Source organism: Pyrus communis, chromosome 10 (assembly GCF_963583255.1).
Source record: "Pyrus communis chromosome 10, drPyrComm1.1, whole genome shotgun sequence".
Taxonomy (NCBI): domain Eukaryota; kingdom Viridiplantae; phylum Streptophyta; class Magnoliopsida; order Rosales; family Rosaceae; genus Pyrus; species Pyrus communis.
The window spans coordinates 4,265,474-4,292,111 of NC_084812.1; the positions used below are offsets into that span (position 1 = coordinate 4,265,474).

At 36.9% G+C, this 26,638-nt stretch overlaps 3 protein-coding genes across 11 annotated transcripts; all 3 read right to left on the bottom strand.

Moving 5' to 3' along the window:
* Nucleotides 1-397: 397 nt before the first annotated feature.
* Nucleotides 398-25,434, bottom strand: LOC137747129 (putative disease resistance protein RGA3). 9 transcript variants are annotated; one of them, XM_068487150.1, is made up of 18 exons: nucleotides 24,097-25,434; nucleotides 18,417-21,043; nucleotides 18,155-18,322; nucleotides 17,139-17,225; nucleotides 16,854-17,024; nucleotides 16,605-16,648; nucleotides 16,316-16,491; nucleotides 16,027-16,215; nucleotides 15,532-15,624; nucleotides 15,183-15,450; nucleotides 14,848-14,878; nucleotides 14,557-14,734; nucleotides 13,514-13,640; nucleotides 13,262-13,384; nucleotides 12,709-13,153; nucleotides 12,564-12,623; nucleotides 12,286-12,471; nucleotides 11,762-12,189 (listed from the first exon to the last, which is right to left on the bottom strand). In XM_068487150.1, the coding sequence occupies exons 1-3, from the start codon at nucleotides 25,234-25,236 to the stop codon at nucleotides 18,313-18,315; spliced, it is 3,777 nt and encodes a 1,258-aa protein (XP_068343251.1). In that variant the 5' UTR covers nucleotides 25,237-25,434; the 3' UTR covers nucleotides 11,762-12,189; nucleotides 12,286-12,471; nucleotides 12,564-12,623; nucleotides 12,709-13,153; nucleotides 13,262-13,384; nucleotides 13,514-13,640; nucleotides 14,557-14,734; nucleotides 14,848-14,878; nucleotides 15,183-15,450; nucleotides 15,532-15,624; nucleotides 16,027-16,215; nucleotides 16,316-16,491; nucleotides 16,605-16,648; nucleotides 16,854-17,024; nucleotides 17,139-17,225; nucleotides 18,155-18,312. The 9 variants fall into 9 exon arrangements, 4 of the variants coding, with proteins under 4 accessions (XP_068343253.1, XP_068343251.1, XP_068343250.1 ...); XR_011069921.1 differs by lacking the exons at nucleotides 18,155-18,322; nucleotides 18,417-21,043; nucleotides 24,097-25,434 and adding exons at nucleotides 17,407-17,569; nucleotides 17,664-18,087 and having other exon boundaries at nucleotides 15,183-16,215; nucleotides 16,854-16,912; XR_011069919.1 differs by lacking the exons at nucleotides 18,155-18,322; nucleotides 18,417-21,043; nucleotides 24,097-25,434 and adding exons at nucleotides 17,407-17,569; nucleotides 17,664-18,086 and having other exon boundaries at nucleotides 15,183-16,215.
* LOC137746824 (putative disease resistance protein RGA3) lies at nucleotides 994-3,887 on the bottom strand. The gene has a single exon (XM_068486836.1). The coding sequence runs from the start codon at nucleotides 3,748-3,750 to the stop codon at nucleotides 994-996; it is 2,757 nt and encodes a 918-aa protein (XP_068342937.1). The 5' UTR covers nucleotides 3,751-3,887.
* Nucleotides 5,048-8,070, bottom strand: LOC137747130 (putative disease resistance protein RGA3). The gene has a single exon (XM_068487153.1). It carries the CDS (start codon nucleotides 8,063-8,065, stop codon nucleotides 6,809-6,811), a length of 1,257 nt encoding a protein of 418 aa, XP_068343254.1. The 5' UTR covers nucleotides 8,066-8,070; the 3' UTR covers nucleotides 5,048-6,808.
* Nucleotides 25,435-26,638: the final 1,204 nt, after the last annotated feature.

Here is a 26,638-nt window from a genome sequence, read left to right on the forward strand (position 1 = left end):
CTAATAAAACTGTGTTAGTTGGGCGAACCTGCACACGGTGAGATGAAACACAACCCCGTAAAAAAGTGTAATCACAAATAAACCCTGTAAAAATCAATTCTTTCATTCAACCCTTGATAACTATAGTACCTGCAGACCAAAAAATGTAATCACAAATAAACCACTCACTGTTCATACATTTGTGTGTTATAACATGATAAAAAATCTAATACACACAGAAATTTGAACATACTCTCGATCAAGATAACCCGCTCTGCCCATGACCAATTCACCACACAAGTCTCATTATCACTGGAAAAAAAACCATGGACAGACCGAAATCAGCTATTTTTTGCATCTAAGTTTCCGTTGTTCTGCGCTTGCTCTCCTTTCATAAAATCCAATTTATCTGTGATTAATGTATTCTAGATAACTTGACATGGTTTTATTGAAGGATGAAAGCTTTGAACAAAGAAGTTACATATTGACTAAACAGATTACCTTCCATAAAATTGGTCTAATAAAACTGTGTAAGTTGAGAGGACGTGCACACAGTGAGAAGAAACACATTATAACAAGTAACAACCATGCGCAACATGCCTTAGAACATATTTGAACATTATAACATATACAGAATAACCGCAGACTCGTAAACAGTTGCAAAAAAAATTAATGTTCTTCCACGAGGCTAAAAGACAATAGAAGAGAACAAATCATGAATTGCTGTTTCGGGAAAGAAACCTACACTTGACTCTGGGAAATGCCAGAAATTTTACGCAACAGTAAAATTTGGATTGGCTTCCCCAGTGCCGATAGATACTTGAGATTCCCACAACGGTGAATAGATAGATGGTCGATTCATGACAGGTTCCGTCATCACTCTGGTAAGAGCCTTTTGATTCATCAAGTGACAATCATCTAATTCTGCAGAAAACGAGAGTGAATGAAGAATTTTGAACAAAATATACATGCATAATTGATTGGAGATAAAAATAAGGGCTCCAAAAATAAAAATTACCTCAGATCTGGAATGTGAGAAATCTTTGGCCATTCTGGGCCGCTGTCCTCGGCGCATCTTTCTGACAGAAGGGGGCACGAATAAATCCATAGGGCATGCAAATTGGTTAGGCGTTGCATAGCTTCGACCGTAGGCAGATACATCAGGTTCTCACATGCATGAATTCTCAACATAGCAAGAGATGTGAGGTTGCCCAACCACTCTGGAAGAGCCTCCAGACCATCGAAACCATCAATGTACAAAGATGTTAGAGAAGCAGAGTGTTGAATTTGCTGAGGCAGAGACTTGAGCTTAGGCCACCCCTTCAATGTTAATTCTTTCAGTTTCGATGGGACCTGAAAATCCGGAAAAGAATCGAGCTCCTCGCAGAATGGACCGAGAGACAACTTTTCCAAACGAGATAGAGAGTGCAGCCCCTTGAGCAAATAAATCAGGTTCTCACAATCACGAATTTCCAACTCTGTAAGAGATGTAAGGTCGCCCAACCACTCCAGACCATCGAAACGAGAAATGGACAAAGATGTTAGAGAAGCAGAGTGTTGAATTTGCTGAGGCAGAGACTTGAGCTTAGGCCACCCCTCCAATGTTAATTCTTTCAGTTTCGATGGGACCTGAAAATCCGGAAAAGAATCGAGCTCCTCGTAGAATGGACCGAGAGACAACTTTTCCAAACGAGATAGAGAGAGCAGCCCCTTGGGCAAATATTGTAATTTCCCACAATAAGATAAATCTAAAGAGGAAAGAGATTGTAAGCTGGACACATTGTGATCCGCCAGAGATATCAAATTGTCGCAGAACCTGACCATTAATTCAGTGAGGGACGTGAGGTTGTCTAAACTGGGAATAGCCTCTAGATTATGGCAATTGCTGACACGCAAAAGGGTAAGAGATGTGCAGGATGCAAGCCCACTCGGTAGACTTATTAATCCATCACATCCCGAAATAATCAACTCAGTGAGGGACGTGAGGTTGTCTAAACTGGGAATAGCCTCTAGATTAGGGCAACTGCTGACACGCAAATGGGTAAGAGATGTGCAGTATGCAAGCCCACTCGGTAGACTTATTAATCCATCAGATCCCCAAATACTCAACTCAGTGAGGGACGTGAGGTTGTCTAAACAGGGAATAGCCTCTAGATCAGGGCAAACACTTATTTTTATCTTCTCAAGAGAGACGGGGGTTTGTAGCCCATGACCCGACAAAGTCCTCAAATTTCGACAATTACAAATATCCAGTGTGCGAAGACTAGTACAAGAATGGAGCCCACTCAGTATACTTGTGAATCCATCGCATCCCTCAATTGTCAATTCACGGAGGGATGTGCAACCGTTTAAAGACAAGTCCCCCTCGAGAGTAGTGCATCTGTCAATGACCAAATCACGAAGTGAGGGCAGATTCTGAATTGAAGTGCATCTGAGCTTTGGGCAACCAACTATTTTCAACTTCTGAAGAGACTGGGATGGTGAAATTTGGAAGGATTCTAGATTGCCGCAATTGTTAATTTTCACCGTCTCAAGTGAGGGGCAATATTCTAACCCACAACACAAGCTCAACAATTTCTCACAACTCCTAATTCTCAAATGACGGAGATTGGTTACTCGACAATTTCTCATCATCCAAGATGCAAAATTAGTACCTTTGAATTCCTCAATCGTCAAGCTTTCTAAGTTGGGGTGCGGTTGGAGTCCTTCAAGAATATCATCGTCAAGAAAATTGCCATTTCTTTCTTCCCCCCATTTTAATATCAATTTTCGTAGGTTTGCCTTTTCCACTAATTTTGATTTCATTGCTTCTTCCTTGTCTCTCACAAATTCCAATGATCCAATAACTAGTTTCCCTTTCAGTTCATTTAATCTACCTAGCTCATCAAGTCTATGACGCCTTGCTCTATCCAATTTAAAACAAGGTAGCGTTTGCAGATGAGTCAATCTTGTCATCCCAAATGGAACTTCCGCATCCTCGTCGAAATAAACATGTCTCAAGTTGATCAAATTTTCCAATTCCCTAGGAAACGTTTTAATATCTATATCTGACATTCTTAACGTCTCAAGATTATAGAGCTTGCCAATAGATTTGGGGAGTTCTTCTATTCCTGTCCAGGAAATGTTAAGATACCTCAAGCGTTTCAATTTTCCAATTGAACTTGGCAACTCCTCAATTTCAGTCTCGGATAAATTCAACATCCGTAAACCTCTAAACCTTTCAAACATGTTACTAGGGACCTCGCAATCAACAAACAACGACCGCAATCTCCTAATACTCCCCTGTGGAATTCTTTCAAGCGTCCTCGAAGAAATCAGTCCAACATGCTGAATCTCACGTGCATCATCATCCATCTGATCCGTGTCTCGTGTCAAGCTTTCAAATTTGAATACTTCCACTGCAAGATCATGCACAAGATCGTGCATCTTGCATTCCGTAATAATGCCGTACTTATCTTTTCTAGCATCTTGAAATAAGGAGTTTTGCAATAGAATATTAAAATAGTCATTGCCTATGTCCTCCATACTCATGGTGCGAGAAGAAAGGAGATATCCTTGAGCCATCCAGAACTGGACCAAGTCATCCCGTTCAATTTCAAAATCTTTTGTGAAAATTGAACAATATGCAAAACATTGTTTCAAGGATGGAGACTTCAAATTATCAAAACTTAACTTCAAAACCGACATGATTCTATCCTCTGTTTTTGGGAATTGCCATATCTCATTTTCTAGAATCAATGACCAATCACTTGTTCTATGTTTAGAACGCATCACGCTTCCTAATACCTGTTAACACAAAAGTTAATAGTTTAATTGAATCTCAACTTTGTTTTCACTCGATGAAAAGTCCAATTTTGCTCCCCAATATTTGTGTTAAAAGATGTACCTAAATATATTAAAAGATGTATCTAAATGTTTGTACCGAAATGTATGTTAATGTATCTAAATGTATGTAACGAAATATCATAATGAATTAAAAACAACTTAATGTACCTAAATGAATAACACAAAGTATATCAATCATACTATTGAAATAAAATTAGTAGACAAGACGTCTATATCAAAATATATTATGATGAATCAAATGAAAAGTAGAATTAAATGAGGTAAATGTACTTTGACTTGGACGGAAATGGATCCTTTCCGGATTCACTATGTGGGGATCCCTAGGATCCTCACATCTCAGCCGTTCATCGTATATCGTGTGGCCAATTTTCATCAGTACCACTATGTGAGGATCCCTAGGATCCTCACATCTCAGCCGTTCATCGTATATCATGCGGCCAGTTTTCATCAGGTACTATCCACATAGTGGATCCGGAGAGGATCCATTTCCGACTTAGACATTGAGTAAGGGACTAGAATTAGATTATAATCTTACGCAAGGTATTAATATAAGAGTAATCTTTTTCAAGGGTTAAAATTAAGTTTAATAGAGTTCTTCAAATTTAGACCCCAACACTTGTTTTCCGGGCATAAACCATACCACAAGAGTTCGAATTTGCTCATCACATGTACTAGATGGTAAGCTTTCTCACCCTTCTTAGAGCATCTCCAACAGAAGTCATTATTTAGGGACTCTTAACACCACTTTTGAGTACTCATGTAAGGACTTAAAGGAAATCTTTGTGTCCCTAAAGGAATATTGTCTTCAATGGGAGAGTCCTTATAGTAGAATCCCTAAATTTGAAGTTTTTATGATTTTAGGTGATAATTTGATTAGGTGCACATTCTTTTTAGGTTAACATTTTTTTTAATTAATTAAAAGGAAAACTAATGAAAATGGTTTGAAAACTTTAAGTTTTAACGAAAAGGACAAAATAAATGATAAAGTAAATAGTACCAAGTTTGACTTTTTAGTGTAAAAATGTGGTTTTTCATTAAAGTGAACAGTACCGCAAGTTTTTTGTTAAAACTCCCTTAATTAAAAGCATTAAAATCTTCAATCAAAATTATGAGCCCCATTTTCCATTCCATGAGCACATTCTTCTGTTTATGTTGACACTTTTTTAATTAATTAAAAATATTAAAATTAAAAGCATTAAAAGCTTCAAGATTGTAAGTCCTGTTTTCCACTCAAGGTTTCCTACATGTGGGGACATACACTATATATCCGGTGAGTCCCTATGACTCACTTTCTGATCTATTAGAGATTCATTTTATCCCCATACTTGTTTTACACTCATTTTGTACGGTAGTTGACTTCACTAGAGATGTTCTTAGAACACGCCACATGTTCATGGCTTAACCATGATTAATTAGAACTCGCTAGTACAGTGTTGAAAGAGGAGAGAGAAGCCGGAGTTTTGATGTGAAATTGAGGTTCCTACAACTTTTTGATGGAAAAAAGAGAGAAGGGGGAGCAGAAAGTGAGAAATTTTTATGTGAAAACTATTAAAGAAAATTAATTACTAGCAGTAGGATATCATCTAACGGCCACGAACAAATTGGTCCGGAGGTGAAGGTTCCGGAGAGGAACCGAGCCCATGGACAATGATCTCAAGATTTGATGGGAACAAATTTGGAAGGAATTGTACTTTACTTATTAAGTTATTATTTTATATGTACAAGAAATAAACTAATTAATTATTGTTAAGCCATGATGACGTGACTTGTGCGAAAAAAGTTGGTAACGCTCACTCCCTAATAGGGTGGTGCCACTACATTCTATAAACATTTCTTACTCTCACGCATATTATTAGCCTACCATTATTTAATTTTGACTTAATAGCGCATTAAAATCTATCTATTTAGTCTTCGTACTGTTTTGTTAGTTCTATCTATCAGTCTAATTTCGTAAACATAAAACAATACATAAATTATATTTTTAAAAACAATAGGTTCAATTTTTTCACAAAAAAATTAAAGAATAGGTAGATTATATTCGTAAAAATAAAATTGTAAAAACATTATTTTCGTAAAAAAAATAAAAAATTGAACAATAGGTAAATTATTGTCATAAAAAAAAAAGGTAATTTTTTTCATAAAATATAAACAATAGATAAATTAATATCCATGTACAAGAAATAGTAGATACATCATCTTCATTAAATTAAAGGGTTAAGTACGTAGAACCACCTAATTTTTAGAGGTAATTGCAAATTGGTTTCAACTTTTTTAAACATTCCAAATAATTACCTAACGTTTTAAAAGTTGGACATTTGTTAGATCATTAGAGTGTCAGTAACGACATGCACAAATAAACTGAAGGGCATGCTTGGATAAAAGGTTTAGCTTTGACAATTTAGAGTTCCATAGATGATGTGATAGTAAAAATTCGAACATGCCCTTCAATTTATTTGTTGTCCCCATCACTTTACACAGATAACTTTACTACATAGTGTCAGTGACCTAACGGATGTCTAATTTTCAATACCTAAAGTATTCAATTGGAATATTTTAAAAAGTTAGGACCAATTTTAAATCGACCCTAAAGGTTAGGTAGATTTCTATACTTAAACCTGAAATTAAATGGTAGGTAAATTACAGTTGAATATACATTGTTTTGTGAAATTTAACAATATGTAAATTATTTTTATAAGATATGAACAATAGGTAAATTAAAATTTATTAAACAAAAAATAGTAGATGCATTATCTTCACAAAATTTAAACAATAGGTAAATTATTTTTCGTAACATTCAAATAATGGTAATATTAAATTGTTTTTCGTAAATTTATTTGCAAATGTGGAATTGAGCACATCTCCCAAGGAGGAAATTCAAGTATTATTCAATTTTTTTATTGGTCATAGTCCATTAACTCTCTTTTCTAGTAAAATTGGTATTGCTAGTGACCGCATGCAGGTCATCTAACCTCGCCTATTACACCTAAAAATCCCCCACACGTCCCTCTATTTCTATGTTTATGTTATATATTAAAATAGAAAGCAAAATACAAAACAGCAAGGGTGAATATGACAATATATGGATGCATACCTTTGCCACCAATGGTACACCAACACACTTTGCAGCTATGGCCCTTCCAATGTTCTCTTGAGTTGGATCTAAAGGAGGAGCACCATTTGGGAATGCTTCACTCTTTAATATGGACCAACAATCATCTTCTGATAGGTTCTTCAAATCACACCTTGGCATTGTCTCTGTGATTGATGTGATTGATGCAACTTTAGTACTGCGGGTAGTAACAATGGCAATGCTTCCGGGAGCAGAATTGAGTCTCCACAAACAACTCGTAAAATCACTCCATAACTCGTCATCTTCGTTCCAAACATCATCGAGTATTAGAATATACCTCTTCCCTGTCAACCCTTCTTTGAGGTCATTCAGCAATGCTTCCCGAGCTAGAAGTCCTGTCCTGTTTGAGTTAAGGGATTCTAACATCCGATTTAGAATCGAGTTAACATCAAAAGGGTCAGACACACAAACCCACATTTTTTTCTCAAAATGTCTACCGATAGCATCATCATTGAATATTGATCTTGCCAAAGTCGTCTTTCCGAGTCCTCCCATTCCCACAATGGCCTTAACTGAAAGGTACTCTTCCTGATTCTTGGACTCGATCAAGGCTGCAATGATATCCGACACAATCTTCTTCCTTCCGATGGGCTTCTCATCGCGACCGAAGAATGAGACGGTTTCTCTTTTCCCCATACCTGGAGGGTTTTGATCTACTCTCCTTGCCATTAAGCCGACGGAAGCTGCATCGCTTTTGAGTTTCGCCAGTGACGCATTGATGTTCTTAATCTTGTGGGCCATCTTTTGACGAAATAAAATGGGATTGGAGAGCGAAAAGAAGTTAAGTACCTTCTTCTTCATGTGGTTTTGAATTTCTACTTTACGCCTGAGAACTTCGTAGTTGATGTCCTCCAATACATCATCAGCATCATGAGCTACCTCTTTCAGTGTCTTCACCCAGTCCTCCACCTCCTTGCCCCTTTGACGTGGCTGGAACGAAACATCGCCTAAGAACTCTTGAATTGCAAATACCGATTGACGAAGCTTAGTTAGCTCTTTTTTGAATCCTCGGAAAAGACTGATTTCTTGCGCAGCAAGTGAAGCGACCGAATTTAGTATTCGCTCCACCGGAAAAGTGTAGAGAGTTTCTAACACCTTTGCAGGATCCATACTCGCGCGAGGGATGACGGAGATAAGAGGAGAGCAGAGAATACAGAAATAGCTAAAGGACACAAGAAGGGTGGAGGCTTAGAGTGTTGGAAGCTGATGAATGAAAGGTCTTGACAAATGACAATATATATAGTTCATGAAACGGTGAATAATAAAACAGGAGAAAAGATCCATTACCATTAATTGTTCTTTCAGCGAAGGGAGATGCTGATGCTTTGCTTCCGCTTATAATTAATTGCACCTTACATAAGCATAAAAGCTGCTTCCATCAACCAAGACGCAATGCTCACAGCCCCGCCAAGGTACAATACTTTGCCCAAGCATAAAGCTTAAAGCCATTCCATACACCCATTTAAAAATCGGAAGATTCCATTTTACTCCTTGGAAAACATTACTTTTTGAATAAAACTTTATTTTTTTTACCTGTTTTTTTTTTATTTTAATTTTTTAATTTTTTTTTTATAACGAAAGATTTGTTAGATTAAATGTTAGATTAGGCAGTTGATGGAGTTCGAACCCACGCCGTGATGCAAGGATAACACTCATTATCTTAGTAAAAACTAATTTTAGTCGTTGGCTTTTAATTATTGTTTTCGGATATTAGTTAGGTTGTGATAGTTAGAACTTAGATGTCCATATGAAGTATTTAATCGTTGGTTTGTGGAAATACCATCACCATGGAAGAATAATTGCTTTAACTTTTTTATATAGGAAAGTAAAAACACTAAATAGAGTAACCATGGTCATTGGTTACATCCAATTTTAATACAGGAAACATTTTCTTCCCACAGACAGTAGAGTCCTATCCTAAACGTGAAAATTATTAAAATTAAACCTTATGCTAGTGAATGCATCCGCCAATAAATTCGCCTCCATTTAGACATAACTCCATTAAATGGCATCAAATGTAGTCACCAACCACTTGATGTCTTCAATGATGTTCCTCAAACGCCAAGGGTTCTCGCAGAAACCTTTGATTGCATCAACAAGTTTAGAATCACATCCCACACAAACTTTCTTAAAACCTTTCCCTTTAGCTAACCAAAGAGCATTCCTCAAGCTAGAACTTCAGCTAAAGAGATGCTATTCTCTACCACGCTTCTTGCTCCAGCAACAATTGGAAATCCTTCTTCATTTCTGATCACAAAGTCGGCCGCCGCGTCGGAGTTAATAACAGACCCATCAAAGTTGATTTTCAGCTGCCCTCTATGTGGAGGTTCATCTAAACTTTAGATTTTGTTTACTAGCCAACCTAACTTCATTGTTGGCCTGAATATAGTCATTACCCATGATTGAAGCTAACATATGAACTCTATTAGGAGAAGGTTTTTCATTCTTAAATACCACATGATTTCTATCTTTCCAAATTTACCAGCAGATTAGGAGGGCCTCACTAAGGCTGGGAAGTTTTCCTTTACCTGAAACATCACGCTCCTGCAACCAATCCAACAAACCAATAGGATTACTGTCATTAAACAAATGAGCTTGATACTCACTATCTGTATTACAGAAAGGACAGTTAGGACAAATTGAACTAATATGTTTATGTAACCTTGCCCTAGTTTTGCAATCTATTCAAGATCATTTTTTTAAAATTTTTTTTTTTTAGGAAAACTAATGAAAAGGGCTTGAAAACTTTGAGTTTTAATGATAAGGATAAAATAAAGGGTAAAGTGAATAGTACCATGATTGACTTTTTAATGTAAAAATGTGGTTTTTCGTTAAAGTGAATAGCACTGTGAGCTTTTCGTTAAAACTCCCTTTTTTTTTTTTTGAAGCAAAGATTCATTACCAAGGCACAAAGGCCAGCCAAGAGCAAAGAAAGCCAGACTAGGCTAATAGACATGCAAAGATCAACAGACAGCATGAAACACGGGATTACATAAAGACGCTGCCACAAATGGCGAGCATGTCGTCCCCAGAAAACATCAGTGTACAACTAAAAAGTTTGAGCTTACGCGGGATATCCAGCTTTCACATTTTTGTTAACACTTGTTGTCTAGAGTTATTACCTCTACTACTATTTTGGATCCAAGTAGCTGATTTAACACGGAAATTTGCCATTTGCATTAAGGTCCCACAAAAGGTTTCATCAACTTCATTCTGGGGCAAGGGGATACTACAAAAGGGGGGCGCAACTATTATATATGAATATTTAACAAAATAAATCAATAAGTTTAATCACACATGTTCTAAATTAATTGCCAATAACGATTGACAGAGCTTGGGTTAGTTTTCTTTTGAATCCCCTGAAGATACGATTTCTTGAGTAGGAAGCGAAACCACCTTCTTTAGTGCCCCCAACATTAATAAAGCCAGGCTTTGGAACTCGATTTTGTTTCATCATTTTGTCTTTTGAAACTCAAAATTAAAGTCATCATTTTATTCCCCTGACATTCGAATTTGATCATACTATGCTCACTGAAACTCAAAACTCGTTACTTTACTCTTTGAAACTCAAAATTCACTTTACATTGCCTTATTTATATTTTTTATAATAAGTTCATCCATTCAAAATTTATAATTGGTGATGTACCAATTTTCCCCTTGAAATAAATGAATGGTAAAAAAGAATAAAAAGAACCATCTTCTCTCTTCACCAATCACCTCCATTAAGAATATAAGAAACAACGAAATCAATAGAACTAATGATACGGTGGCTGGAGATGGAAAGAGAAAGGGGTTGGAGAGATTAAACCCATGAATTTTTTTTGCTATTTTTCTTACTCTTGCCTCTTTTTTTTTTTTTTTTTTTTTTCCTCTTTTTTTTTTTCCAAATATGTTATACAATGTTTGAAAGTTAATTTTTTTTTTTCAATCTATGTGGCACCATTTGATTGGACTTGTGAGCTTTATGCTTGTGGCTCGTCAACCATGAGTAGAGGCTAATTATGACACATAAGTAAACTTAACTGTTATTAATAGAAAACATAGAAACAAGTCAAACTGGAGTAAATATTGAGTTTCAGAGAGTATATTGATAACTTTTGAGTTTTAAGGGACAAAGTGAGATTGAAATTCAAAATCGAGTTTCAAAAAGCAAAGTAACGACTTTTGAATTTCAGTAGATAAAGTGAGATCAAAATCTTTATAAACTACGAAAAGATGATTCTTTAGATTGTTTTCATTTTACAAATTTTAATGAAATTCCCTTGCGTTTCAAATATTCTCATTCGCTGGCACGTGTTACACACATCATTGTTGCTACTTTGTAGTAGAATAGTTAGAATAATCATGTTGTATTGGACTGAAATGAAAACTACATAATCCATTATTCAATCAGCATATACCGTAAGACGGAAAGATATTCTCTCTGAATTTTTTCCATCAAGATCATCGAATCAAGTGATCCGAACTTTTGAAATTTCATTCAACGGCCCACCAGTTTTGATCTCTTAAAAGCTATAATAATTTTTTGTCATTGGATGAAATTTCAAAGGTTCGTAGAAGAGATCCAGAGAAGATCTCTTTCCCCACAAGACAACAGGACACGTGTAATTAGATGGGTTTATGAATAAATAAATACTAATCATGCATTAAGAACTGAATAAATAATAGTCCATCTGTAGGTTAAATCCCTTCCTTAGACATCGTCGAAGCTTCAGTTCCACCCATTAAGGTAGCAGAAATCTTCCATTAAACAACTTTGTAGAAGAGGTACCCAAACAGGGCAACGTATAATTAGGAGAGAAGATTCTGATTCAATGTACATATGGAGAAGGCAAAAGTTCAGTAAAGAGATTTGATCCCTGTAATCACTTCCTTCGTTTTAGTTTCAATAACATCCTGAATAAAACGTAGAATTAATCGAGCAAACAAAACATCTCGTAAATTTGTTTTCTATTAAGTGTAAAAGAATTAAGTACAACAATAATCTACGACACAAAAGTCTCTGCTGAGAGGTGGAAGTTGTGCATGCAATTGCTGTCTCTAATGGTTTCCAGAACGAATTCACGTCAAACTCTCCTCAAATCCTTCGATCTCAAATCCCCGTTCTGGAACTCAGGAATCAGGATTCACCAACTCCACTATGTAGAGAAGATCATCATTTTCTATGATTGCAGGTTGGCCGGTAAAACTCTAAACATCAATTTTTTTCATTCAACCTTTGATAATTATAGTACCTGCAGACCAAATAAAGTAATCATAGATCACTCACTGCTCATAGATTTGTTTGTTTTTTAAAATCAAAATTTTAAGAACATGAAATCTGAACATACTCAAGATCAAGATAGCCCGCTGTACTCTTGGCTGATGTCACCACGAGTCTCACTGTCACTGGGAAAAGCCATGGACAGACCGAAATCTGCTATTTTTGCGTCCAAGTTTTCACTCAAGAGAATGTTGGCAGTATTTACATCTCTACGCACAGTACGTGGATTGCACCTTTATGCAAGTAAACAGTCCTGTGAGCCAAATTTCACAATATACATAAGTTGAATTAGGCATATGAACTTGTGCAGATATATTAGCGTATGAAATAACACGAAGCACTAACCTAACGCAATATCTAGTGTTATCCGAAGTCTCATTTCCCAAGTCACATGTGAGCTTCTATCTGCATTTGCAGCCATTGACGTGACACTTCAATATTTTGAAACCCTCTGATGGAGGACAATGCTTATAAAATATAGAACTACAACCTGAGAGAGATTCTTTTAGGTTTCCTTTAGGCATGTACTCGTATATAATATAAGTACCAACTAGTCGGTTTCATCACAGTATCCAATAAATGAGGCCAAGTTTCTATGATGTATTCTCATCAGGAGCTCAACCTGCAGCGACAAGGAACTCATCAATCTCTAACCAACGAGACAAGGCACTTGCAATTCCAAGGAATTAAAATCCTAACTGTCAAAAGTCTGTTTGGAACTCCCTATCTCCTTCAGTTGACGATGGAGAAAGTATTTTAACCGCAACTTGAGTGCCATCTTCCAAGTAGCCATGGTATACAATCCCAAATCCTCCTTTCCCAATTTCAGTTTGAAAGTTTTCGGTATTTCTAAAACCTCGTCACAAGTAAACTGGGATTTCATTGGTGCTACAGGTGTGCTACAGGTGTTTTGTTATGTTTTTCTCCATCTGCAGCTTAAGTACAAAAAGTTATGAGTTCAGACTAACTGGATAGGAATACCACTACACCATAGTAGCAGCGCCGTTTCTAACTAAATAAGTATCAAGGGTATAAAATGGTACCTGGTTTTCTTATTCTTCTCAGCTTCCAGACCAGTAAGAGCACTATAACTTGAAGGAGGGCCATTGTTGAAAGTAACGATCCAAGTATTGGAACAACAATGTTCTTCTTGCACTTGCTTGAATCTGAGCTAAAAATAACTTATCAGCAGATAGAAAATATAAACCTAAAGGACGCAATACCATTCGCTTTTGTTAAAGAAAATATAAACCTAAAGGACGCAATACCATTCGCTTTTGTTAAAGAATGCTAACCTAGTCAGCACTCTCCATGAACGAAACTTGCACAGAGCAGTAGGACAAGGAAACCAGTTGAGATCTTCATCTCACTGTCTCATTGCAGCCTGTGAACTACCTGGTATTTAAAATGTGTGACAATGTCCTGACCAAAAAAACAGAAAAACGTATGACAGTGTGGATTTGTAACCTCATGCTGCACAACTTGCAGAGTACATACATGATCCTTATTACATGGGGATGCTTAGTCTACATCAATCAATGGATCATGCAATGTTCATACTAAGAGAGCAATTTGGTCAAGCCAACGTATTTTTTAGTCAAAGCATGTAAAACATTGTTCCTATTAGGGTTATGTGGTGTGATACAAGTCAGGGAGACAACCTGAAGTATTAAACAAAAGTGATTAAGTCGATGACAATATAGATGCATACTTGTATTTAGCCTACACTGATTCACTGCACAACAGATCCCAACCCCATTTTTAACCCACCAAGTTTTGAACATGGGATGAATGAGAGAGTTTGTAGCTACCTAGCATGCTGCTGTCATGGAAACTGCATTTGTGGAATCTGTACATCTGGAAATCACTCTAGGTGAACTCTGGTATGGTGAGATCATAACAAGAGTTTCTTCATTGGAGCCTGGAGTTCTTTCTCGATGCTTGGACACCTCCATTCCATACATTTTGTTAGTTGGCACAGCACAAAACCAACCATGGTGGCTCTAAGTTGGGAGGTGGAAGTTGTGCATGCCATTGGTGTCTTTAATGATTTCCCGACCGAATTCACATCAAACTCTCCTTGAATCCTTCGATCCAAATTAGTTGTTAAATCACCATTCTGGAACTCAGGATTCACCCACTCCACGATGTGGACAAGATCATCACTTTCTATGATTGCAGCCTTGCAGGTTGGCCAGTAAAACTCTACAATTCAACCTTTGATAATTATAGTACCTGCAGACAGTAAAAAGTAATCATAAATAAACCACTCACTGTTCATACATTTGTATTTATACCATGATAAAAAATCTAATAGAACACGGAAATTTGAACATACTCGTGATCAAGATAACCCGCTCTGCCCATGACCGATGTCACTACACAAGTCCCATTATCACTGGAAAAAACCACGGATAGACCGAAACCTGCTATTTTCGAGTCCAAGTTTTCGTTGTACTATGCTTGCTCTCCTCTCTTAATGCAATTCTCCTATTGGATTCCCTTCTTAAGTGTAGCTGAAATACAAATCCAATTTATCTGTGATTACCGTATTCTAGATAACTCGACATGATTTTATTCAAGGATGAAAGATTGAAGAAAGAATGTGCATATTGACTAAACAGATTACCTTACACAAAATTGGTCTCATAAAAATGTATCTGCACCATAACACCATGTGGAACATGTCTTAGAACATATTCGAATGCACATTGGACGTTATAACATATACAGAATGACCACGGATTCGTAAACAGTTGCAAATGTACTTCTATTTACTTATATTTAAGGACTAAAAAGTTTAATTTCCACAAAAGTCTAAAGTGCTGTTCCAAAAAGATTGTGAAAGCAAAGAAATTAATGTTCTTCCACGAGGCTAGAAAGTGTATGATTTTGCAAACTAAATGCAACTAAGACAAGAGAACAGAACCAATCACGAATTACTGTTTTGGGAAAGAAACCTACACTTGACTGTCAGAAATGCGAGAAATCTTGGGCCAGTCGAGCAGATTGCTTCTTTTAATTTAGAACACAACAGTAAAATTTGGACTGGCTTTCCTACTGTCGACAGATACTTCAGGTTCCCACAACGGTGAGTAGATAGATCGTCGACACATGAAAGGTTCCGTCATCACTCTGGTAAGACCCTTCTGAATCATCCAGTGCCATTGTTGATGGTAATGATCCAAGTATTGGAACAACAATATTCTTCTTGAGCTTGCTTGAATCTAATCTAAAAATAACTTATCAGCAGATAGAAAATATAAATCTGAAGGACGCAATGCCATTCGCTTTCGTTAAAGGAAATGCTAACCTATTGGGCACTCTCCATGAACAAAACTTGCACAGAGCAGTAGGACGAGGAAACCAGTTGAGATCATCTCTCTGTCTCATTGCAGCCTATGAACTACCAGGTATTTAAAACGCGTGACAATGTCCTGACCAAAAAAACAGAAAAACGTATATGAGTGTGGATTTGTAACCTCATGCTGCACAATGATCCTTATTACATGGGGATGCTTAGTGTACGTCAATCAATGGATAATGCAATGTTCATACTAGAGCAATTTGGTCAAGCCAACGTATTTTCTAGTCAAAGAATTTCAAACAATGTTCCTGTTAGGGTTATGTGCTGTGACACAACCCCAAGTATTGGACAAAAGTGATTAAGTTGAGGACAATATAGATACATACTAGTATGTAGCTTACACTGATTCACTGCACTACAGATCCCACACCCATTTTTAACCCACCCCCATTTTTAACCCACCAAGTTTTGAACATTGGATGAATGAGAGTTTGTAGCTACCTAGCATGGTGCAGTCATGGAACCTGCATTTGTGGAATTTGAACATCTGGAAATCACTCTAGGTGAACTATGGTATGGTGAAATCGTAACACAAGTTTATTCATTTGAGCCTGGAGTTCTTTCTGGATGCCTAGGCACCTCCATTTCCAAACGTTGTGTTAGTTGACATGACACAGTACAAAACCCATGCTGCAGACCAAAAAAAGTAATCATAAACCACTAACTGTTCTTACATTTGTACTCATAACATGATAAAAAATCTAAAAGAACCAAGGAAATTTGAACATACTCTGGATCAAGATAACCCGCTGTGCCCATGACTGATGTCACCACACGAGTCCCATTACCACTGGTAAAAACCATGGACATACTGAAATCTGCTATTTTCGTGTCCAAGTTTTCCTTGTGCTGGGATTGCCTCCTCTCTTAATGCAATTCTCTTACTGGATTCCCTTCTTAAATAAGCTGAAATACAAATCCAATTTATCTGTGATTAACGTATTTTACATAACTTGACGTGATTTTATTCGAGGATGAAAGAAGGAAGAAAGAAGTTACATTTTAACTAAACAGATTACCTTCCATAAAATTGGTCTAATAAAACTGTGTTAGTTGGGTGAATCTGCACACGGTGAGATGAAACACAACCACGTAAAAAAGTGTAATCACAAATAAACCCTGTAAAAATCAATTTTTTCATTCAACCCTTGATAACTATAGTACCTGCAGACCAAAAAATGTAATCACAAATAAACCACTCACTGTTCATACATTTGTGTTTATAACATGATAAAAAATCTAATAGACACACAGAAATTTGAACATACTCTCGATCAAGATAACCCGCTCTGCCCATGACCAATTCACCACACAAGTCTCATTATCACTGGAAAAAAAACCATGGACAGACCGAAATCAGCTATTTTTTGCATCTTCCCTTGTTCTGCGCTTGCTCTCCTTTCCTACAATTCTCTTACTGGAATCCCTTCTTAAGTGAGCTGGAATACAAATCCAATTTATCTGTGATTAATGTATTCTAGATAACTTGACATGGTTTTATTTAAGGATGAAAGCTTTGAACAAAGAAGTTACATATTGACTAAACAGATTACCTTCCATAAAATTGGTCTAATAAAACTGTGTAAGTTGAGAGGACGTGCACACAGTGAGAAGAAACACAACCTTGTACAAAAGTATATCTGCACCATAACAAGTAACAACCATGCGCAACATGCCTTAGAACATATTTGAACATTATAACATATACAGAATAACCGCACACTCGTAAACAGTTGCAAAAAAAATTAATGTTCTTCCACGAGGCTAAAAGACAAGAGAAGAGAACAAATCATGAATTGCTTTTTCGGGAAAGAAACCTACACTTGACTCTGGGAAATGCCAGAAATTTTACGCAACAGTAAAATTTGGATTGCCCAGTGCCGATAGATACTTGAGATTCCCACAACGGTGAATAGATAGATGGTCGATTCATGAGAGGTTCCGTCATCACTCTGGTAAGAGCCTTTTGATTCATCACCAAATACTGCAGAAAACGAGAGTGAATGAAGATTTTTGAACAAAATATACATGCATAATTGATTGGAGATAAAAATAAGGGCTCCAAAAATAAAAATTACCTCTTATGTGGAATGTGAGAAATCTTTGGCCATTCTGGGCCGCTGTCCTCGGCGCATCTTTCTGATAGACGGGGACACAAAAAAATCCATAGGTTCTGCAATTTGGTTAGGCGTTGCATAGCTTCGACCGTAGGCAGATGCATCAGCTTCTCACATTGCCGAATTGCCAACTTAGTAAGAGATGTAAGGTTGCCCAACCACTCTGGAAGAGCCTCCAGACCATCGAATTTCCAAATTTCCAACATAATTAGAGAAGCAGAGTGTTGAATTTGCTGAGGCAGAGACTTGAGCTTGGGCCACCCGTACAATCTTAATTCATTCGATGGGACCTGAAAATCCGGAAAAGAATCGAGCTCCTCGTAGAATGGACCGAGAGACAACTTTTCCAAACGAGACAGAGAGTGCAAAAGTCTACGATTTTGCAAACCAAATGGAACTAAGACAAGAGAAGAGAACAAATCATGAATTGCTGTTTCGGGAAAGAAACCTACACTTGACTCTGGGAAATGCCAGAAATTTTACGCAACAGTAAAATTTGGATTGGCTTCCCCAGTGCCGATAGATACTTGAGATTCCCACAACGGTGAATAGATAGATGGTCGATTCATGACAGGTTCCGTCATCACTCTGGTAAGAGCCTTTTGATTCATCACCAAATACTGCAGAAAACGAGAGTGAATGAAGAATTTTGAACAAAATATACATGCATAATTGATTGGAGATAAAAATAAGGGCTCCAAAAATAAAAATTACCTCTTCTCTGGAATGTGAGAAATCTTTGGCCATTCTGGGCCGCTGTCCTTGGCGCATCTTTCTGATAGACGGGGACACGAATGAATCACTAGATCATGTAAATTGGTTAGGCGTTGCATAGCTTCGACCGTAGGCAGATGCATCAGGTTCTCACATTCACAAATTGTCAACTCAGCAAGAGATGTGAGGTTGCCCAACCACTCCGGAAGAGCCTCCAGACCATCGAAACGAGAAATGGACAAAGATGTTAGAGAAGCAGAGTGTTGAATTTGCTGAGGCAGAGACTTGAGCTTAGGCCACCCGTACAATTCTAATTCTTTCAGATTCGATGGGACCTGAAAATCCGGAAAAGAATCGAGCTCCTCGCAGAATGGACCGATCTTCATCTTTTCCAAACGAGATAGAGAGTGCAGCCCCTTGGGCAAACACATCAGGTTCTCACAATCACGAATTTTCAACTTAGTAAGAGATGTGAGGTTGCCCAACCACTCTGGAAGAGCCTCCAGACCATCGAAACCATCAATGCACAAATATGTTAGAGAAGCAGAGTGTTGAATTTGCTGAGGCAGAGACTTGAGCTTAGGCCACCCCTTCAATCTTAATTCTTTCAGTTTCGATGAGACCTGAAAATCAGGGAAAGAATCGAGCTCTTGGCAGAAGGCACCGATTTCCAACACTTCCAAACGAGACAGAGAGTGCAGCCCCTTGGGAAAATATTGTAATTTCCCACATTTAATAATACATAAATAGGAAAGAGATTGCAAGTTGGACAAATTGTGATCCGCCAGAGATATCAAATTGTCGCAGAGTCTGACCCTTAATTCAGTGAGGGACCTGAGGTTGTCTAAACTGGGAATAGCCTCGACACTGCGGCAAAAACTGACATCCAAAAGGGTAAGAGATGTGCAGGATGCAAGCCCACTCGGTAGACTTATTAATCCATCACATCCCGAAATAATCAACTCCGTGAGGGACGTGAGGTTGTCTAAACTGGGAATAGCCTCTAGATTAGGGCAAGTGAATATTTCCATATGCTCAAGAGAGACGGGGGTTTGTAGCCCATGACCCGACAAAGTCCTCAAATTTGGACAATTCCAGATCCGCAGCGTGCGAAGACTAGTACAAGAATGGAGCCCACTCAGTATACTTGTTAATCCATCGCATTCTTCAATCTCTAAAGAACGGAGGGATGTGCAACCGTTTAAAGACAAGTCCCCCTCGAGAGTAGTGCAATTATCAATAACCAAATCACGGAGTGAGGGCAGACTCTGAATTGAAGTGCAACTGAGCTTTGGGCAACCAACTATTTTCAACTTCTGAAGAGACTGGAATGGTGAAATTTGGAAGGATTCTAGATTGCCGCAATTCTTAATTTTCACCGTCTCAAGTGAGGGGCAATATTCTAACCCACAACACAAGCTCAACAATTTCTCACAGCTCCTAATTCTCAAATGACGGAGATTGGTTACTCGACAATTTCTCATCATCCAAGATGCAAATTTAGTACCTTTGAATTCCTCAATCGTCAAGCTTTCTAAGTTGGGGTGCGGTTGGAGTCCTTCAAGAATATCCTCGTCAAGAAAATTGCCATTTCTTTCTTCCCCCCATTTTAATATCAATTTTCGTAGGTTTGCCTTTTCAACTAATTTTGATTCCATCGCTTCTTCCTTGTCCCTCACAAATTCCAATGATCCAATAACTAGTTCCCCTTTCAGTTCATTTAACCCACCTAGCTCATCAAGTCTATGACGCCTTGCTCTATCCAATTTAAAACAAGGTAGCGTTTGCAAATGAGTCAATCTTGTCATCCCAAATGGAACTTCCACATCCTTGTCGAAATAAACATGTCTCAAGTTGATCAAATTTTCCATTTCCCTAGGAAACGTTTTAATGTCTGTATATGACATTCTTAATGTCTGAAGATTATAGAGCTTGCCAATAGATTTGGGGAGTTCTTTTATTCTTGTCGAGGAAATGTTAAGATACCTCAAGCGTTTCAACTTTCCAATTGAGATGGGCAACTCCTCAATTTCGGCACCGAATAAATTCAACCTCCGTAAATCTTTGAACCTTTGAAAGGTGTTACTAGGGACCCTGCAATCAACAAACAACGACCGCAATCTCTCAACACTCCCTTTTGGAATTCTTTCAATTGTAGTGGAAGAAATATGCGCAACATGCTGAATCTCAATTTCATCATCATCCATCTGATCCAAGTCTTGAGTCAAGCTTTCAGATTTGAATACTTCCACTGCAAGATCATGCACAAGATCGTGCATCTTGCATTCCGTAATAATGCCGTACTTATCTTCTCTAGCATCTTGAAATAAGGAGTTTTGCAATAGAATATTAAAATAGTCATTGCCTATGTCCTCCATACTCATGTTGCGAGACGAAAGGAGATATCCTTGAGCCATCCATAACTGGACCAAGTCATCCCGTTCAATTTCAAAATCTTTTTCGAAAATTGAACAATATGCAAAACATTGTTTCAAGGATGGAGACTTCAAATTATCAAAACTTAACTTCAAAACCGACATGATTCTATCCTCTGTTTTTGGTAATTGCCATATCTCATTTTCTAGAATCAACAACCAATCACTTGAACGCATCATGCTTCCCAATACCTGTTAACACAAAAGTTAATGTTTAATTGAATCTCAACTTTGTTTTCACTCGATGAAAAGTCCAATTTTGCTCCCCAATATTTGTGTTAAAAGATGTATCTAAATGTTTGTACCGAAATGTATGTTAATGTATCTAAATGTATGTAACGAAATATCATAATGAATTAAAAACGACTTAATGTACCTAAATGAATAACACAAAGTATATCAATTATACTATTGAAATAAAATTAGTAGACAAGACGTCTATATCAAAATATATTATGATGAATCAAATGAAAAGTAGAATTAAATATGAGGTAAATGTACATTGACTTAGACGGAAATGGATCCCCTCCGGATTCATTATGTGGGGATCCCTAGGATCCTCACATCTCAGCCGTTCATCGTATATCGTGCGGCCAGTTTTCATCAGGTACTATCTACATAGTGGATCCGGAAAGGATCCATTTCCGACTTGGACATTGAGTAAGGGACTAGAATTAGATTATAATCTTACGCAAGGTATTAATACAAGAGTAATCTTTTTCAAGGATTAAAATTAAGTTCAATACAGTTCTTCAAATTTAGACCCCAACAACTCTTGTTTTCCGGGCATAAACCATACCACAAGAGTCCGAATTTGCTCATCACCCTTACTAGATGGTAAGCTTTATCACCCTTCTTAGAGCATCTCCAATAGAAGTCCTTATTTAGGTACTCTCAACACCACTTTTGAGTACTCATGTAAGGACTTAAAGGAAATCTTTGTGTCCCTAAAGGAATATTGCCTTCAATGGGAGAGTCTTTATGGTAGAATCCCTAAATTTGAAGTTTTTATGATTTTAGATGATAATTTGATTAGGTGCACTTTTTTTTTAGGTTAACATTTTTTTTAATTAATTAAAAGGAAAACTAATGAAAAAGGTTTGAAAACTTTGAGTTTTAACGATAAGGACAAAATAAAAGGTAAAGTGAATAGTATCATGTTTGATTTTTTAGTGTAAAAATGTGGTTTTTCATTAAAGTGAACAGTACCACAGACTTTTCGTTAAAACTCCCTTAATTAAAAGCATTAAAATCTTCAATCAAAATTATGAGCCCCATTTTCCATTCCATGAGCACATTCTTCCGTTTATGTTAACATTTTTTTAATTAATTAAAAGTATTAAAATTAAAAGCATTAAAAGCTTCAATCAAGATTGTAAGTCCTGTTTTCCACTTAAGGTTTCCTATATGTGGGGACATACACTATATGTCCGGTGAGTCCCTATGACTCACTTTCTGATCTATTAGAGATTCATTTTATCCCTATATTTGTTTTACACTCATTTTGTACGGTAGTTGACTTCACTAGAGATGTTCTTAGAACACGCCACATGTTCATGGCTTAACCATGATTAATTAGAACTCGCTAGTACAGTGTTGAAAGAGGAGAGAGAAGCCGGAGTTTTGATGTGAAATTGAGGTTCCTACAACTTTTTGATGGAAAAAAGAGAGAGGAGGGGGAGCAGAAAGTGAGAAATTTTTATGTGAAAACTATTAAAGAAAATTAATTACTAGCAGTAGGATATCATCTAACGGCCACGAACAAATTGGTCCGGAGGTGAAGGTTCCGGAGAGGAACCGAGCCCATGGACAATGATCTCAAGATTTGATGGGAACAAATTTGGAAGGAATTGTAATTTACTTATTAAGTTATTATTTTATATGTACAAGAAATAAACTAATTAATTATTGTTAAGCCATGATGACGTGACTTGTGCGAAAAAAGATGGTAACGCTCACTCCCTAATAGGGTGGTGCCACTACATTCTATAAACATTTCTTACTCTCACGCATATTATTAGCCTACCATTATTTAATTTTGACTTAATAGCGCATTAAAATCTATCTATTTAGTCTTCGTACTGTTTTGTTAGTTCTATCTATCAGTTTAATTTCGTAAACATAAAACAATACACAAATTATATTTTTAAAAACAATAGGTTCAATTTTTTCACAAAAAATTAAAGAATAGGTAGATTATATTCGTAAAAATAAAATTGTAGAAACATTATTTTCGTAAAAAAACAATAAAAAATAAAAAATAGGTAAATTATTGTCATAAAAATAAAAAATAGGTAATTTTTTTCATAAAATATAAACAATAGATAAATTAATATCCATGTACAAGAAATAGTAGATACATCATCTTCATTAAATTAAAGGGTTAAGTACGTAGAACCGCCTAATTTTTAGAGGTAATTCCAAATTGGTTTCAACTTTTTTAAACATTCCAAATAATTACCTAACGTTTTAAAAGTTGGACATTTGTTAGGTCATTAGAGTGTCAGTAACGACATGCACAAATAAATTGAAGGGCATGCTTGGATAAAAGGTTTAGCTTTGACAATTTAGAGCTCCATAGATGATGTGATAGTAAAAATTCGAACATGCCCTTCAATTTATTTGTTGTCCCCATCACTTTACACTGATAACTTTACTACATAGTGTCAAAGATCTAACAGATGTCTAATTTTCAAAACCTTAAGTATTCAATTGGAATATTTTAAAAGTTAGGACCAATTTTAAATCGACCCTAAAGGTTAGGTAGATTTCTATACTTAACCTGAAATTAAATGGTAGGTAAATTACAGTTGAATATACATTGTTTTGTGAAATTTAACAATAGGTAAATTATTTTTATAAGATATGAACAATAGGTAAATTAAAATTCATTAAACAAAAAATAATAGATACATTATCTTCGTAAAATTTAAACAATAGGTAAATATTTTTCGTAACATTCAAATAACAGTAATATTAAATTTTTTTCGTAAATTTATATGCAAATGTGAAATTGAGCACATCTCTCAAGGAGGAAATTCAAGTATTATTCATTTTTCTATTGGTCATAGTTCATTAACTATTTCCTATTCTATTAAAATTGGTTTGTTCATAAGCGCACGCTGACCTTACTTATTACACTCAAAAATCTCCCGCGCGTCCCTCTATTTCTATGTTTATGTTATTAAATTAGAAAGCCAGATCCAAAACAGCAAGGGTGAATATAATAATATATGGATGCATACCTTTGCCACCAATGGTACACCAGTACACTTTGCAGCTATGGCCCTTCCAATGTTCTCTTGAGTTGGATCTAAAGGAGGAGCGCCATTTGGGAATGCTTCACTCTTTAATATGGACCAACAATCATCTATTGATAGGCTCTCCAAATCACAACTTGGCATTGTCTCTGTGATTGACGCAACCTTAGCACTGCGAGTAGTAACAATGGCAATGCTTCCGGGAGCAGAATTGAGTCTCGACAAACAACTCGTAAAATCACTCCATAACTCGTCATCTTCGTTCCAAACATCATCGAGTATTAGAATATACCTCTTCCCTGTCAACCCTTCTTTGAGGTCATTCAGCAATGCTTCCCGAGCTATAAGTCCTGTCCTGTTTGAGTTAAGGGATTCTAACATCCGATTTAGAATCGAGTTAACATCAAAAGGGTCAGACACACAAACCCACATTTTTTTCTCAAAATGTCTACCGATAGCATCATCATTGAATATTGATCTTGCCAAAGTCGTCTTTCCGAGTCCTCCCATTCCCACAATGGCCTTAACTGAAAGGTACTCTTCCTGATTCTTGGACTCGATCAAGGCTGCAATGATATCCGACACAATCTTCTTCCTTCCGATGGGCTTCTCATCGCGACCGAAGAATGAGACGGTTTCTCTGTTCCCCATACCTGGAGGGTTTTGATCTACTCTCCTTGCCATTAAGCCGACGGAAGCTGCATCGCTTTTGAGTTTCGCCAGTGACGCATTGATGTTCTTAATCTTGTGGGCCATCTTTTGACGAAATAAAACGGGATTGGAGAGCGAAAAGAAGTTAAGTACCTTCCTCTTCATGTGGTTTTGAATTTCTACTTTACGCCTGAGAACTTCGTAGTTGATGTCCTCCAATACATCATCAGCATCATGAGCTACCTCTTTCAGTCTCTTCACCCAGTCCTCCACCTCCTTGCCCCTTTGACGTGGCTGGAACGAAACATCGCCTAAGAAGTCTTGAATTGCAAATACCGATTGACGAAGCTTAGTTAGCTCTTTTTTGAATCCTCGGAAAAGACTGATTTCTTGAGCAGCAAGTGAAGCGACCGAATTTAGTATTCGCTCCACCGGAAAAGTGTAGAGAGTTTCTAACACCTTGGCAGGATCCATACTCGCGCAATTAAGGGAGATTAGAGAGAGGAATGCAGAGAATGGAGAGAGAGCCAAGGAAGGACGCAAGAAGAGCGAGTAAGTTGAATGAATGGTTTAACAATAATTCAAGAAAATATGGTATAAGAAGACGACAGAAGCACATCAGATGATAGGAGCCCTCGTGAAACTTTATGTTCAAAGAGTGGAGTGCGGTTCAGCAATAGAGCAGACATAAATATAAACCCATCTTATCAGGAAAGATCTCATTGGACAAGTGGAGAACCGATTTTAATAAAGTAATGAGGATTGAACAGAAAATTAAGAAAAAATTATAGTAATGTTCTTTTAATTTTAATTTAATTTAAGTAATCATCTCTTAATTAAAAATTAATTATCATTAGTCCCTTAACTTATCAAGATGTGCAACTATGGTTATTTTCGTCAATTTCATTAGAATTCTGTCAAAATGAGTCATGTTGGAATAATTGTTGGTACACTTAGGTTAAAGTTGAGAAACCATTACTTTAATTGGGTTAAAGTTGAGGAACTATTTCTTTAATTGGGTTAAAGTTGAGGTTGCTATAGTTTTTCTCATTTGGTTTTTCATATTTGCCGCTTAATTCAGTTTCACTTGCATAGCACGTGACTCGTTTTGACAGAAGTTTTAATGGTTGTAGACATCGAAATTTCGGTGAAATGAATGTTGACCAATAATTAAAATTTCAACACTCACGTGTCACATAAATTTTACATGTAGCGTGTGACTCAATGAAAAATCGAAATAAATTGGAAAAGTCATCAAATAGGACACGTGTCATTACTTGGCAGAAATGATTTATTTCATCTGATTATTTAAATCCAAAAATCAAGTTTTGAAATTCTATAAATAGGAAGCCAAGGCATTCATTTAGGGGGGAGAAAGAAAGGAAGAAAGAAAGAAAAAGAAGGAAAAGAAAAAGGAGAAGAGAAAGAAAGAAGGGAATTTACATCACACCAAAACCTTGAAGCCTTGAAACTCTAAAGCTCTCAAGCAAAATCCCGAAGAATCAAGAAAACACTCTTCGTTCTTCGTCAAACCCTCCTTCAAGGTCAAGCCCCAACGGCCCTTGAAGAACTCCAACTGACTCAAGATCAAGCCCCGACGGCCCCTTGAAGAAAGTGTTCATCATCCGTTCGTCCTAAGATCAAGCCCCAACGGCCCTTTGGATCAACAACCTCAACAAATTCACACATCCAATCAGTCTTCAAGATTAGGCCCAAAAGCCCTTGAAGATCCGCTCATCCATCAACCCTCAAGATCAAGCCCCGACGGCCCCTTGAAGAAATCCATACACCCAGTCTTCAAGATTAGGCCCAAAAGCCCTTGAAGATCCGCTCATCCATCAACCTTCAAGATCAAGCCCAAAAGCCCTTGAAGAAA

Bases quoted from the DNA above. Each gene is read 5' to 3' on its own strand.
- LOC137746824 (XM_068486836.1), bottom strand. From the start codon at position 3,750: ATGCGTTCTAAACATAGAACAAGTGATTGGTCATTGATTCTAGAAAAT.
- LOC137747130 (XM_068487153.1), bottom strand. From the start codon at position 8,065: ATGGATCCTGCAAAGGTGTTAGAAACTCTCTACACTTTTCCGGTGGAG.
- LOC137747129 (XM_068487152.1), bottom strand. From the start codon at position 25,236: ATGGATCCTGCCAAGGTGTTAGAAACTCTCTACACTTTTCCGGTGGAG. The intron at 21,044-24,096 runs GTATGCATCCAT...TTGTGTTAACAG, and splicing joins GTGTACCATTGGTGGCAAAG to GTATTGGGAAGCATGATGCG.